We start from the raw sequence: 15,735 nt of genomic DNA on the forward strand, positions 1-15,735 counted from the left end.
GCTGGCCCCTCCGAGGCTTACCACTGTGTACACTGGCCCTCAGGCCTGAAGGTGCTTGGGAGTGAAACCTGCCCCTTCGGTGTGGCTCAGCTCAGCCCCATGGAGACTATTCCTATTGCCATACTGCGAATGTTTCATTCATCAGCTCACACAGGCTGATGAATGTACAGAGAACACATGTCCCTTAAATGTGAAAACCTACCCGCATGCATTGGTTAAGAGGAAGTGGCTTTGGGTAGAGGAAACTTTCCATTTTATAATCCGCTTCTTCCTCCGTTTGCCTGGCGCAGTAAATTATTTGACTCCCCATCGTTCCTCTTGCCACGTTAGCCGTGGGAGTTTTACATCGCGGAAAGCAGTGAACAGGAGGCCCCGGGTGAGTGGATTTAAAGAAGAAGACTGCTCTTCCCTGCAAATAGCTCCCTTCAGGCGAATAGCCTGGTAATCAACAATAATGATGAAGAAAATGGAGGGAACATACAGGGAATTAAATGGGGGTTTGCTAAAATACTAGGAATTTTTAAATGGGCCTCTGCAGTAACAGGGGAGTACTTCACGGTGCACGGAGCGAACACCCCGCAGCCTGAAGTTCCCAGAATAGGCTGGTGGGTCTGACCTGAGGGCCCAGACAACCCCTGTCCCCCCACACACACACATCACCACCTCTGTTCATCTCTCAGCCAGGTCTTTCCAGAAGATCTAACCGCTAGCAGTCCGGCTGCCTTGGTTGAAAAGGGCTGCAGTTCTACCAGAAAACTTGCTAGATTCCTCAAATTGCCAACAGCAACTCCCCGATGCTTTTCTGTGAGTCAATCGGTAAGACAGGCATTCATCGCTACCCGCATCTAGAGGTTTGTTGCAGACTTCTCTTTTCACAGTGTCGTCCCTATACAGGTCCTTGAAAGAAATCTCTTCTTCTTCCACCAGGAATGGCTAGGCATCACCTGAACAGCTGTTTCAAAATCTCATGGTCATGAGGAATCACATGAGGGATTGTGTTTCCCTCCTTGTGCTGGCCGCTAGGATGCTGAGGGCCAAATCTGGGCACTAGCTCATGTGTCGTGGGTTTCGATACTTGTCTTACCTGATACTGTTTTCTTATTTTTTCATGTCTCCTGCCCTTCTCACTTTAAAAATTTTCTGCTCGTAATCCTTTTTGGCATAAGGGCATAAAGAAGTCAAATAAATCTCTTAACAACCTCTTAATTTCTACTTTTGTAGAAATGAGATAACTTAGAGGCAGAGGTGAAGACTGTGAATTCTTTGAGGATGTGTTCGCCTTTGTAGTGCCAGTGCTTGAACAGAACCGGACACATCATAACTGCCTAGAACAGTATCTGACACAAAATAGGTGTCCAGCTCAGGGCCTGGGACATAATATTCAGGTCCCTTTTATTTACTGTGGCGTGACCTTCAGCCTGTCATTTATTATAAAATTAATTTAATAAGGATTTCGTTAACCCTTGCAGTCAAAGAAAATAAAGAGTTGGGCTGTTGCATGAATGTAGGCTCAGATATTTGATCATGCTGTAACAGTTTACTAGGGCTGCTGGAACAAAGTACTACAACCTGGGTAGCTTAAACAACAGAAATTTATTGTCTCACAATTCCAGAGGCTAGAAGTCCAAGATCAAGGTATCAGAAGGGTTGGTTCCTTCTCGCGTCTGAGAGGGAAAATCTGTTCCATGCCTCTGTCCTAGCTTCTGCTGATTTGCGGGCAATCTTCGGCATTCCTTGGCCTGCAGAAGCATTGCCCTGATCTCTGCCTTCATTTTCACATGGTTTTCTCTCTGCCTATGTGTCTGTGCCCACATTTCCCCTTTTTATATGGACACCAGTCATATTGGCATAGGGACCCACCCTCCTCCAGTATGACCTCATCTTAACTAATGACATGTGCGGTGACCCTATTTCCAAATAAGGTCACATTCTGAGGTACTGGGGGTTGAGACTTCACCCTGTGAATTTGGCTGCCGGGTGGTACACAATTCAATCCATAACACGTGCATTTCAGGATCTAGTTGGTTACAGTTTCTGCAGGGAAAGACAAAGGCTTTTGTTCAGTTACACAGTGAAATCAGAGCGCAAAGCCCACCATGCTGCCTGGGTCTGCTCCAGGTCCCTGGAACCCCTCCCCCTGTTGTGCGCAGTTATCACACATGAGACTTCTCAGTGCCGGTCCCACCCTCTGCCTCTGAAGACCATGGTCTGTTCTGGGACCTGAGAGGCCTTGCTGACAGCCTTCTACTCCATGAGAGAATCTGGGCAACAGGTAAAGGCGAGCCCCTAACACCGGGCCAGTCAATGACAAGCCACCCAAGTTAGCCAAGGACACCTGGTGGCCTATAGAATCTCCAAGTCGAGGACAGGGATTTCCAGGACAAGCTGGTGAGACTCGCCAGTGGAAACATCCTGACCTCCTACAAACCAGCAGACTCTGTAGTCCGACCCCACGGGGAAATCCACCACCTGGGTTCAGACCCCAGATCTGCTTCTTTCCAGCTTTTCTGACCTCACCTTTCTGGGCCTGTTTCCTCATCTGCAGATGGAAATGATAACAACAGTGCCCACAAGGTCGAGCTGTTGTGAGGATAAATAAGTGAACTCCCACACCCAGAAGTGAGGGACTCGCGGGAGGGCAGACACAGAACTGTTGAGCTACAGGGCTAAGTTCTACCACAGGTGTGAAACCACAACATGGCCTCGTTCACTGAAAAAGCCTCTTGTCCAGATGATTTGCTGCATCTCAGGAGCACCCTGGGTACGCTTGAGAAGTCTCACTGAGGTCCGATGGCAGAGAGGGACCTCTCCGATTGCTGGGGTTCGGAACTTGAGGATGTTAGTTGGAGTTATTAGAGATGAGCTTCTTAATGAAAGTGGTAACATCTATTGCTTCCTAGAGTAGCACCCAGTCTGGGACACAGCAGTGCTCTTCTTCCTTCTCCCCTCCCCTCCCCTCCCCTCCCCTCCCCTCCCCACCCCTCCCCTCCCCTCCCCTCCCCACCCCTCCCCTCCCCTCCCCCCTCCCTCCCTCCCTTCCTCCCTCCCTCCGTCCCTCCCTTCCTTCCTTCCTTTTTCAGAGCAGATCCTTTCTGTGAAACAAAAGTCTTAGATAGAAGACCAATATCTAAATCAGACAGATATAATCTTTCAGGAGCACAAACTGTACTATGTGATGTCACATAACATTTTATTCAATGAAAGCGAAACTTTTCTGGATGAAAAGTTTTACTTGCCCAGGGCCTTTGCACATGCTGTTCCCTTCCCCCAGGCATCTGCATGGTTTACTCCATCACCTCCTTTATGTCTTTCCTCAAATGTCACCTTCTCAGCCAGGCCCTTGCTGACCATCAATTTAAAATGGCACCAATCCACGCCCCACCCCCGTCTCTCACTCTCCCGCGTCCCTGCTTTATGCTTCTCCCTGGAACTTAGCGTGTCACCTACACTTCACGCTGTTTTGTGTCTGTCTCCACCCCCTGGAATAGGAGCTTCACGAGGACAGGAATGTTGTGAGCTGTTTGGTTTGCTGCTGTACCTCAGCACCTAGAGTAGCTCCTGATACACAGCGGGTATTCATTACATTTTTGTTGAATGGTTAATAAGGATGCAGCTATTTAGGCAAACACACACATTTGAAATTGGGCGTGAATTAACGTAATGAAGAGTCTGACCCCATTTTTGACGTGCGACCTTTGACAGCATTTGAGCTGCCCGCCCCCCTCCTCCCCATTCCCTCTGCCCCACATCTGGGCAAAAGCTGATAAGAAACCCAAGGTGCTCCTCGTTTTGGTGCTGGCGGGAAGTTGAGACCACACCCAAACAAGGGACCCCTCACCCCAGCCCCACTCCCAGAAAACCCTAAGCCGGCCCTCCCTTCACCCCCCCCCAACCCCCGCTCCCTCAGCTGATTGCAGACCTGCTTCGGAGCCCACAAAGCCTCATAGTGTGAGTCATGCCATTTCACACCCTTGTGCTGCGTGTGTGACGTCAGTCTTGACCTATGAACCACGTTTTGAGCGAGGAGTCTCTGGGAAGTAACATAACCACGAAAAAACAGTTGCTGTCAGCCCCAGCTCCCAGAACAGCTCTGCGTTTGCTTTGTGCCGCATCCAGAAAATCGTCCCCTGTGAAATTAAGGGGTTGCTCCTGGTTACGGTTTTCATTCTATCAGGTTATCCGGCAACCTCAGGATGCTCTTTGATGAGTGGATTTCAGAAGCTTGAAAGCAAAACCGAAGCACATTTTTGTTTCAAATATGAATTCCACCTCAGATCAACGGCTTGCATCCCTAAACTTAAAAATAAGAGCCCAAATGGACAATCCAGGGCCAGTTCTGTGTGATCTGGTTTCACTGTGTTCCACCAGTGTACACGTTCATTTGGTTTTGCACAATTTTACACATGAGGAACCTGAGAGACTAGTTTGCTGTAACAAGAATATGGGCTGGGCAGATGATGCCTGATCCGTACCTGCCAGTGACCGGCTGGGATGCGCATGTGTCGTGTAGCACAGAGATTCAGAAAACGTTACGTGAGCTGAGAAGCGGGGTCTAAATTTAGAAAAAGATTGCTGGTGACCTTCCGGTGACACATGTATAAGAAACTCAAATACCGCATTTCACTGAATCTGAGACACACCATGAAAAACAAAACAAAATAAAAACGCCGCCAATTAAATTAATTCTCTGGGGTGTGAATTACCATGCTCATTTCAGTGGACATAGCAGAGTGCCTAGCACATAGTAGGCACTCAATAAATGTTTGTGGAGTGGTGGAACTGAAACCAGGAGAGGTTAGATAATTGGTACAAGGTCTTTGGTAAGAGGTGGGTCCATAATCCAAGCTCAGGTCTCTGTGACTTTGGAATTCTAAAGGCAGGAGGTCTCCTGCTACTGGGCATGAGAGCGCCCTTCAATGGATTCTCAGTCCCAAGACAGTAAGACATTTCACTGATAGCCAACTCGTCTTCCTCTCTCTTTCTCTTTCTCCAGCATCTTGATCCAGTGGGTGAAGATTGGCCGTGGATACTTCACTATTCTGAGGGAGGAGAGTGCATTGAAAAAGAAGCAACAACAACTTCAGAAACTCAAAGAGGAAGGAAGAAATATATTCCAGCCAGCCAAAAAGATGTCAGATGTCCAGTATGGGGATATTCTTTTGACGTAAGTAGACACCATCACCGTGGCACCCGTGGTCTTGGGAAGGACCACTGTGAAGGAACACTGCCTGGTTGGGTTGAGGGGTGGCAGCTGTCTCACGTGGGGAGCCCCTTCTTAGGCTGGTGTCTAATGGCTTCTTTTAGTCTGGCTCAACCTGCCTCGCCAGCCTCACCTCCTGGTATTCAGTGAGGTATCTTCTACTACATATGTCTGTCCTCATATCCAATGCCAAGAGCTACCCAAGAAATCTTGCTGGTCCCCAGGTGTGCCTCTTTCCCTCTCATTCCAAGGCTTGTCCCTACCTCTAGGCATTTTCCTGTGCTGTTCTCTGGGCCTTAAGTACTCTTCCAACTAAAGTTCTAATTATCATTAAAAGCCCAGCTTAAATGCTGCCCTCTCCTGATCCTTCCCAGATTTCAGCCCAACCACCTCCAGAGCCCATTTGGACTCTGAGTTCCCTTAATGTGTTTGCACACTACTTTGTTTTTTTTGTTTGTTTGTTTTTGGCGGTATGCGGGCCTCTCACTGTTGTGGCCTCTCCCGCTGCGGAGCACAGGCTCCGGATGCGCAGGCTCAGCGGCCATGGCTCATGGGCCCAGCCGCTCCGTGGCATGTAGGATCTTCCCGGACCGGGGCACGAACCCGCGTCCCCTGTATCGGCAGGCGGACTCTCAACCACTGCACCACCAGGGAAGCCCCACACTACTTTGTTTTATTCCACATCAGTATCCCTATTCTAGACCTTCTGAAACCCCAGGTCATAGCTCGGTATCCACCCAAAGCAAGTGGACCAAAAAAAGGCTTGTTGGTCTGTTGAATCAGTAGCCTCCCTCTTTTCGTAAAGGTCTTTCCTCTGGCTGAGAGAGAACCATCAACAGACTGGGCCATCCTGAAATGCCCATTCACGTAACAGTAGCAATCCTGCTAATAATCACAACCACAACGCTAATTTATGAGTGTCTACCGTGTGCTTTGTGCACGTCTTTTTGTCAAAATTTCAAAACGTTCCTATGAGATAGATACTATGATTAGCCCCATTTTAGAGATTAAGCATGAGGCTTAGTCATAATTCCCCCTATGACTAAGGTCATAGTTGGAAAGCACCCCCATGTCCCAAACTGAGTGACACCAGCATTCATGGACTGCTACATTCTGCAGCAACAAACTCCCGGAATACTTAGCTTGTGCAGACCAAACGAGGCACAAATCAGTGGTGGAAAGGAGGTGCTGAAGCAGGAAGAGGGGAAATATATATGGTAGAAATGGCCTGCCGTTGCCCTATTGGAGCAGTGGTCTCAGCCCTGCCTCCACAATTAGAATCACCTGGTGCCCGGGGTGCTTCCCAGACCCATTACATCAGACCCTCTGGGGGTGTTACCCGGGCATAGTACTTTTTTTTTTTTTTTCGGTACGCGGGCCTCTCAGTGTAGTGGCCCCTCCCGTTGCGGAGCACAGGCTCCGGACGCGCAGGCTCAGCGGCCATGGCTCACGGGCCCAGCCGATCCGCGGCATGTGGGATCTTCCCAGACCTGGGCACGAACCCGTGCCCCCTGCATTGGCAGGGGGACTCTCAACCACTGCGCCACCAGGGAAGCCCCCGGACCTAGTACTTTTTAAAGCTCGCCTAGATAATTCCCATGTGAAGCCAAGGTTGAGAGTTACTGTGCTAGGGCTGCTTTTAGGAACCCAAATTGACATGTTGCCGGCTAAAGAGGAAATGGAATCCACAGCAGGTAATGCACCATTTCCCAGATTCTTCACAACGTTAACGTAAAGAAATACGCATGTGTACGTCTTAAAAACAACGGTCCTATCAATGGAACCATACAATATGGGACCTTTTTGTGCCTGGCTCCTTTCACTTGCCATAGTTTGTTTGAGGTTCATCCCAAACAGGAAACAGATTGGTGGTTGCCAGGGGTTGAGGAAGTGGGGGGATGGAGAATGACTGCTTAACGGGTGTGGGGTCTCCTTTGGGGCTGATGAAAATGTTTTGGAGCTAGATTTAGGAGATGGTTGTACAGCCATCAATTCAAATGCCATTGAATCGCACCCTTTAAAACAGTTAATTTTATGTTATGTAAATTTCAACTTAATGGAAAAAAAAAAAGGAGGGAGTTCTGGTCTGTGAGGCCCTGGTGTGGGGGGTGAGGGGGCTGGACACTAGTGGTTGGAGGTCTTCTTAAAGCTCAGGGTTCCTGGTGACTGGTGGGAACCCTGAGTGTGAGACCATGAAGGGCTGGTATATTTCTAGTCACCTTTCCCCTGAAAGTCTGGCCCTTGGGAATCCCAGCTTATTGTAAGAAGGGTCTTCTCTTTGATTCCTCATTTGTGCAGACCACGGACTATGCTTTTTCCTTGCCCTGGGACGCTGTTAGAAGGAAAGTTAACCTTTTCTAAATTGGCAAATGTCCTTAGGACCAAAGCAGCTCCCAGGCCGCCTTACCTCTCTGGTTTCCAGTCTCTCTTTAGTTTTGGCCGAGAGATTCCCACTTCGTTGTTGGCTCTTTGCCACTCTTTTTATTTTATTTTATTTATTTTTAAAATTTATTTATTTATTGTCTGCACTGGTTCTTCGTTGCTGCGTGCGGGCTTTCTCTAGTTGTGGTGAGCGGGGACTACACTTGGTTGCGGTGCTCGGACTTCTCATTGCCGTGGCTTCTCTTGTTGCAGAGCACAGGCTCTAGGCTCGCGGGCTCAGTAGTTGTGGCTCATGGGCTCTAGAGCACAGGCTCAGTAGTTGTGGCGCACGGGCTTAGCTGCTCTGCGGCATGTGGGATCTTCCCGGACCAGGGCTTGAACCCCGTGTCCCCTGCATTGGCAGGCAGATTCTTAACCACTGCACCACCAGGGAAGTCCCTTTGCCACTCTTTCTAAAAAAATATTTTGTCCAGCATTTTTGGTTATTTTTACCCAGTGGGTTGGTTTAAGTAAGCTAGCTTACCATTTATGCATTCATTTATTAACTCATTCATTCATTCTGAGACTAGAGAAAATATCTATGATTTACAATCCCCACCACATGCCTTCCAAGGAGTCAGCATCCCAAGGAGAAGCTTTCTTTGGTGAGCAAGTGTATTCAAGTGAATACGCAGATAGACAGGAAGAGCAGAGAGGCTTCCCTGACAGATAGAATGGAGACATTCAGGAGACGGGCCGAGAGTGTGAGCGGAAGGGACCCTTCGGAGGAGAGAAGAAAGGAAAGGCAGCCATCAGTGGGAGAGAACGGAGATGTCTAATGAGGGTTTTTACGAGGTTTTGCCTCATAGTGTGACATGTAGATCCATTCCTCAGTTTCCCCAGAAGATCTTCAGTAAAATACCCATGGCCCCTTAGTGCATTATGTCTTGGACCTTTATCCTGGCTTCCAAGTAAGTGTAGGGGTGAGAATGGGAGACGACCTTGACCCAGGCCCGTTCTCATTGTACAGCCAACCGTTTGTATTTTGAAGACCTACTGCGTGCAGGCCCTCTGATGGCACGGAGATATGAAAAGGATTGGGGGACAGTCCCTACCGCATGCGGTGCCACAGCACAGTACCGTGGGGTGGACCTCCAGTGCCCTGAAGTGTGCCTGTAAAGGAAGAACACTCCTCCCACGTGTTTCTCCTTTACTCTCACACCATGATCACACTCATACTTCTGACACCAGATGTGTGGGGTTTTCCCCCACACCAAGCAAATGTCTGCGACACCAGCAGGGCATCCTACCATCCTGTTCAGTTCCGACACTTTCTACCTGGAGTTAGCATCAGATCCCACAGGTTAAGGGTTCAGTCCCACAAGACTGCCCCCCCCCCACGTCAGATGCCAGTCACGAGTCCCAGGTTGTCACCTGTACTTCTGACCAACCAGCTATAAATCAGGGTTCCCGTGACCCCCTTCCTTGGGTTTGATAATTTTCTAGAATGGCTCACAGAACTCAGGGAAACACTGACTTACATTTTCCATTTTATTACATAATAAAGGGTACAGATGAGCACCCCGATCAAGAAGTACACAGGGTAAGGTCTGGAAGGGACCCAGGCACAGGAGCTTCTGTTCCTGTGGAGTTGGGGAGTGCCATCCTCCCATTATTTGGACGTGATCACCAACTCGGAAGCTCTTCAAACCCCGTACTTCAGGAATTTTTATGGAGGCTTCATCACATAGGCATGCTCTGTCATTAACTCAGTCTCCAGCCCCTCTCCCCTTCCCAGAGGACTGGGGGTGGGGCTGAGAGGTCCAAGCTTCTAATCACGGCTTGGTCTTTCTGGCGACCAGCCCCCATCCTAAAGCTGTCCAGGAGCCCACCAAGAGTTGCCCCATTCCCCAGAAAAAGACACCTCTATCACCCAGAAAATTCCAAGGGATTTGGGAGCTCTGTGTCAGGATCCAGGGTCTAAGACCAAATATTAAAACAAGAGATGCCCCTGGTACTCTTTATCACGCAGGAAATTCCAAGGGTTTTAGGAGCTCTGTGCCAGAAAGTGAGGGCAGAGACCAATACATATATTTTTTCTGTTACTTCACAGTGTCCGCCCGCTCAGCTTTAGGGGGTGAAAAGGAAATCTGGAAAGAATCCCCGTAAGTGTGATTTCTGAGCAGGGTCTTTAATGCTGAATGGGAGTTCAGTGGGTGACAAAAAAAGAGGTATGGTTAGATCCATCTGTATCAGCCCGCCGGAAATCCTGCAGCCCGCATGTCTGGTTAGAAAGGCCAGGGCTGGAGAAGGAGGATGTGGTGGTGTTATCTATTGCCAAAATCAGAAATACGATTTTCAGAATGAAAAAAAAAATAAAAGCAGGCAAGTCATGACCTGAGCCACCTCCATCCAGCCACTCAGTGGACCCCACTGAAGTGTCCTCACGGGACCTTGAAGAGGCGCAGGATATAGAGAAAGCCACTCAGTGAGCCGAGGGGTTCTTACCCTCTCCGTGAAGGTCCCACGAGCTCAGCGCAAGTTTTGCCGTTAGTGTCATCTAAGAGCCTCGATGACCCTCTCTGAGTCTGGTACCTCTAGGGGCACTAGTCACCTGGCAGCCTTTCTCTAGAATAGAGAGAAGGAACGAACTAGTGGCTCTTTTCGCAGGAACTTTTTGCTCAGATTAGTGGGCAAACAGACAGGCTCTGGGGAAGGTGGCATCTGTAAAGATCCTCCCGTGACTGTTTAAATAGTTTGGTTGTAACGTTGCCCTTGTTTGCATGGGGTTTTTAATCCATGGTCACAGAACACAATTCTTCCCTCTCCGATCCATGTTTCAGTGTGCAAGACATGGTATATTTGAAGTTTAATAAGTTTAAATATGCATGAGATCTTTCCTCACGTGGACATTGGTCTGGTTATGACTTATCCAGTGGATTCCATGAGCTGTGCAAGGCTGGTCATTAAAATAAAACTGGAGGCTGTTATTGCAACATAGCCATCAAATGCAGGTGGGGGCGGCAGGGGTTATAAAATAGCACTGGGAGATTATCCCTACCAGTAGGGAGTAGTGGTTAAGAGCACAGGGCTGGGGTTCGAGCCCAGACTTCCCGCACACAACTGTTTAGCTTTGGGCAGGTCGTCGCTGTGCTGCTCTGAGCCTCTTCTCTCTACACCCTTATGAATGGTACCAAACTCCCAAATTTGTTATGAGGATTAAAAGAAATAACACTTAGCACAGAGCCTGGCTTATGAGACGTGCTTAGTAATTGCTAGCTATTATTATGCAGTGAAATGAAGTTGATCTCTCTGGCCCTCAATTACTTAAAACCCTCAGATCTATGGCTAAAAATCTTAATTTCCAGGCAGGCTAGAAGGCATCTCACATGTAAGAGCTATGTTCTATAAATATAATTCCAATCACAGAATTATCAAAAATACAAGTGTTCATTTAGAACTGCTTTTTTAACACAGTATTTGATCCTGCACATTCTAAAAGCAAAAGGGATTTTTTCCCCCCTCTGGGTCTAAGACCATAGGATAAGTTCTTTTAGACCAAAGTTTTAAGTCTGACAAACTATGTAGGGAAAAAAGAAAATCAAGCATGTCCCCAAAGATTCCGGCCTGCAAGCAGTCTTTCCCACTGTGTTCATTGACCTCATTTCTCAGCTGCAGGTTCGGCTGAAAAAGGAGAAAAAAACAACGGGTAGAACTTGTCTTATGTTTGCAGTTGAGACGAGACATAAAACAAGAGATTAAGGCGTGTAATAGCTGGGTTAATTTCCCCATATTCTAGACCACTGGGTTGAGCCAGTAAGCCTGGGCATGCCAACAGATTGGCTTGTGGTTTCCTCAGCTCTAGGGTTGAATAAAGAGCCTGTGGAAATGGAAAGCAGGGGACCTAGATTCTGGTCCTATTTTTTAGTTAGCTCTGTGACCCCAAGATTGTCCTCAAATTCCCAGGAGGAAGGTGACTTCCTAATGGCTGCCTCCACCTCTTCTGGCTCCTTTCCCCACGCTAAGCCAGAGCGAGCTTTCCAGATGTAAACCACTCCCAGTTTAAAATCCTCAGTGGCCACCATTCTGTATCGGAGAAAGACAAAAGTCTGAGCAGGGGCTACAAGGCTCTGGATGGGCTGGCCCTTGGCTTCCCCTCCAGCCACACTGTCCCCCTCTCCCTCCTCCCCAGGGCCTCTCCCTCTGCCCTCTGCCTACTGAATTCCCATTCAACCTGCAGATCTCAGCTCAATATTTACTTCTGTTCCAGTTACTGTTGCTGTGAGCAACCACTCCAAAACCTATTAACTCAAGACAGCAAACATCTATTTCACTCACAAATCTGCCATTTGAGTAGGGTTAAGTGGGGAGGGATTCAGCACTAGCTGGGGCAGCTCAAAGTGTCTGCTTCCGAGAGAGCTCGTGCACACGGTGGCACCTGGGGGCTGGCTGTCAGCTCTGAGCTCATCCAGGACTGAGAGCCCGCAGTCTTGGTCCTCTTCCCTATGAGTCTCTTCACAGGCTGCCAGCTTCCTCCCAGCATGGTGGTGCCTGGGTGCTAAGAGTGATCATCCCAAGACATAAGAAGGAAAAGCTGCCAGTTCCTGGAGCCGGGACCCAGAAATTGGCATCACACCACTTCCGACACATTCTATTGGCCCAGCCACTCAGAAAGCCAAGATTCCAGGGGAATGGGGGCTATAAAGCCACCTTCCCATTAGAAGAAACTTGAGGCCCACGTTTCTAAATGAACACAACTCCCTCCAGGAAGTATTCCCTGGCTCCATTTCAGCCAGATTCTCTGTTTGGGTCTGTCAAAGCACCACACACTCTCCAACTCAGCCTTATCACAGCTGTGTTTGTGTAAAGCCCGTCTCCGCCAGGAGGCTCTTAAGCTCCGGAGGGGAGGGGCTGGATCTGTCTCCATCACCGCACCTACAGCCCCCAGCGCAGAGATGTTCCATGGATATGGGTAGATGTGAATGAATCAGGGAACCCGTCAATGATTCAATCAGTATTAAACTCCTCAGGCTGAGAAACTACAAGGCTTTAAAGGAGCACACTGGTAGCATAAATATGTAAGGCAAGCTGGGACTGAGATGCCAGGGGTTTTTGAGTCTCAGGCAACCCAAGAGGCACCACCTCGTGCAAAGTGGGCAGCGATCTTGACCTTGGGCCTCACCCAACTCTTACTCAGAGTGGCAAGAACTTTCGAGTCTTCAAGAACCAAAGCTTTTCCATCTTTATGTGACATCTCCCAATTTTAAAATATAGACAATCAATTCCATTACGCACACAGTAGGCTTATTAAAACATGCCTATGGGCTAAATTTGATCATGGGCAAAAAATATATACCCTGTGACCCAGGCATGCCAAAAAGGAAAAAACACAAACAAACTAACCCCATTTTCTCTGACTGAAATGACTTACTCCACGATGGTGTTGAAAAGAAAAACTTAACTGTGGTATTAAATGTAACTTAATATTTTTCACTTTGAAACAGTCTTTTTTGGATAAATGTGCAGTGGTTTCAAAGATGAACTGCCTGGGCTTCCCTGGTGGTGCAGTGGTTGAGAGTCCGCCTGCCGATACAGGGGACATGGGTTCGTGCCCCGGTCCGGGAAGATCCCACATGCCGTGGAGCGGCTGGGCCCGTGAGCCATGGCCACTGAGCCTGCGCGTCCGGAGCCTGTGCTCCGCAAAGGGAGAGACCACAGCAGTGAGAGGCCCGCGTACAGAAAAAAAAAAAAGATGAACCGCCTGTTTGGGCAGTTCTCCTCTCTGAGCATCCTTTTCCCCACCCCCCCGCCCACCCCTGCTTCCCCCAGATGGTTTTGGCTTCAGAGGAAGCTTCTGTATTCTCTGTGAGGCAGGGGGTGGGCTTCCAGAGAGGTACGCCTGGTCATGGCTGATCTTTGAGGGCACACTTGTGCTGACGTCTGAAGCTCGAGATCCCCACGTCTCACGGCTGGTTCATCCAGCCAGTGAGTCAGCAGTCTGGAGAGTTGGGAGAAGCCCCTTCAAGGAAAGGACCGCAAATAAAAGCCGCTGACTCCAGGCAGTTCCTGCCCTGTGTGCACCCGCCATTTCCACTTCCCACCTTCCCTGTCGCTAGGACCCTGGGTGCCGGCCACCTTCCTCTCTCAAGCTGAAATTATTGTGATACTTCTCACTGGTCTCCTTGCCCTCCACTCCCACCATCGGCCATTCTCAAAACAGCAGCCAGAGGGATCCTTGGTCACATCATGTCCTCTTTCAGCTCAGAGTCCTTTACTTTCGTTGAGGGAAAAGGCCAGAGTCCTCGCACTGGTCTGCAAGGCCCCCATTCTCTCTCCATCCTTCCCTCCCTCTCTCTCTGTTGCTCACTCCAGCCACATGTGCCTCCTTGCCATCTCTAAAACACAGTCCCACCTCAGGACATTTGCACCTGTTGCTCCCTCTCTCCAGAATGCTCTGCCCCCAGACATCTGAATGGCTCACTCCCTTCCACTGCAGATTTTTATCAAATGTCACCTTCTCGGTGATAACTTCCCCAATCACTCTATTGAAAATTGCAAGCCCCAGCTCTCCCAGCCCTTCTGAGCCCCCTTCTCTTTTTTCTCCCCATAGCACGTATCACTGTCTAGTGGGGGTGGGGATGGGAACGGGTCAGCAAACTCCAGCTCATGGGCCAAATCCAGCCCCCAGGCTGGTTTTGTAAATAAAGTTTTATTGGAACCCTGCCATTTGCTTATTGCTTACATTCTGTCAATGGCTTTCCTGCTACTAAGTAGTCATGACATAGACCGAATGTCCCACAACATCATAAATATTTGTCTAGCCAGGTAACAAAACATATCCGACCGCTAGTCTACTATACCAGTATACCACACAGCTGCCAGATTTATCTTATTTGCTCCTTCATGGGAATATGTGTTCCATGAGAGAAGGGGGTCTAATATGCTCTGCTTACTGGCTGCATCTAGAACCTTCATCTCTCCAGCGGGAATTACTGCCTGGCCCACAGCAGGTGCCCGGTGATATTTGCCAGACAACCCCTGATGAGAGAAGAGGGCATTTAAAACAGCTCCTGCCCGCTCACTCTGCTGCTCTCATTCTGCTTCACCTTCAGCGCAAACGGGGACAAGAAGATGAAGAAGGTGGGGATGGGAGTCCTCCTGCGTCCGTTCACCCCCGTGCACAGCTGCATCATTGCGCCCTCGCTGCCTCAGGCTCACGTGTAAGTAGCCCCACCTCTGGCTCATCTGCTTATCATGCGAAGCCAAGGTCAAATGACTCAAACAGCTGGGAGCTGTCGAGCTGTTCCTTTGTCCTCTTGAAAAGGGACAGGGAGCCTGGGGCCAGCAGTGTTATGTGGTGTATAAAAATAACAGAAGGCAAACATGGGGGCTTAGAGCTAAGTGGCAGTCCAGCTGGGACTGAGTCATTCCATCCCTTACCACACCAGACACACTAATGTCAAATAGTTTGCAAAGCCTGATAAAAGCTGTCTGCAGCATGTGCCTAGAAGATGTCTCACCCAGGGCTCCGGGACATGTTTTCCCCAAGACTCAAGGAGCTATTTCCCAGAGAAGCCCCTGCCGCCTTCTGAGCCGGCCCCAGGCACAAACTCTTCATTGCGTGATGTGACAGGCGCTAACCAGCCCTCCAAAGAATACTTGGGCTTTCCGAAACCTTGACACCTTGTTCCCCTCCTATCTGTTCCAGAGAATTCTAAGCCCAGCTTTTTCTTTTTCACTAGTTAGCACTTTTCAACTGGGAGATTTCAGGCACAGAGATAGAAATTGACTGTAAGGCAGGATTGCTCAACCTCGGCACTATTGACGTTTGGGGACAATTACTTCTTTGTTGGAAATGACTGTCCTGTGCACTGTAGGATGTTTAGCATTATTCATGGCCGCCACCCCCTAGTGCCAGTAGCACCCCCCTCCCCAGCTGTGACAACCAAAATGTCTCCAGAGATTGCCAAATGCCCCCTGGGGGCAAAATCACACCCATACCCCCAGCCGTCCCACATAAGAACTACTTTAGGCCAATGAACATGGTGCACTGGATTCTGTCTGCTCATTTGTCAGGTATTTATTAGGCCCCTACAGTGTGCACAATAAAAATAGCACTACTGACTGCTCTGTGGGCACTGTCTCAGTCCTCTCAGCAGCCCTTTTGTGTAGGT

The 15,735-nt window shown here is 49.1% G+C and overlaps 1 protein-coding gene across 1 annotated transcript in view; it reads left to right on the forward strand.

The window, feature by feature from the left end:
• The window catches only part of CCDC60 (coiled-coil domain containing 60), a 248,739-nt gene that overhangs the window by 185,935 nt on the left and 47,069 nt on the right, over positions 1 to 15,735 (forward strand). The window contains exons 5-6 of the mRNA XM_060121620.1: positions 4,994 to 5,164; positions 14,674 to 14,781. Of these exons, the coding sequence (XP_059977603.1) occupies positions 4,994 to 5,164; positions 14,674 to 14,781 (279 nt within the window). The remainder of the gene's footprint in view (positions 1 to 4,993; positions 5,165 to 14,673; positions 14,782 to 15,735) is intronic.

Source organism: Lagenorhynchus albirostris, chromosome 14, assembly GCF_949774975.1.
Source record: "Lagenorhynchus albirostris chromosome 14, mLagAlb1.1, whole genome shotgun sequence".
NCBI lineage: Eukaryota > Metazoa > Chordata > Mammalia > Artiodactyla > Delphinidae > Lagenorhynchus > Lagenorhynchus albirostris.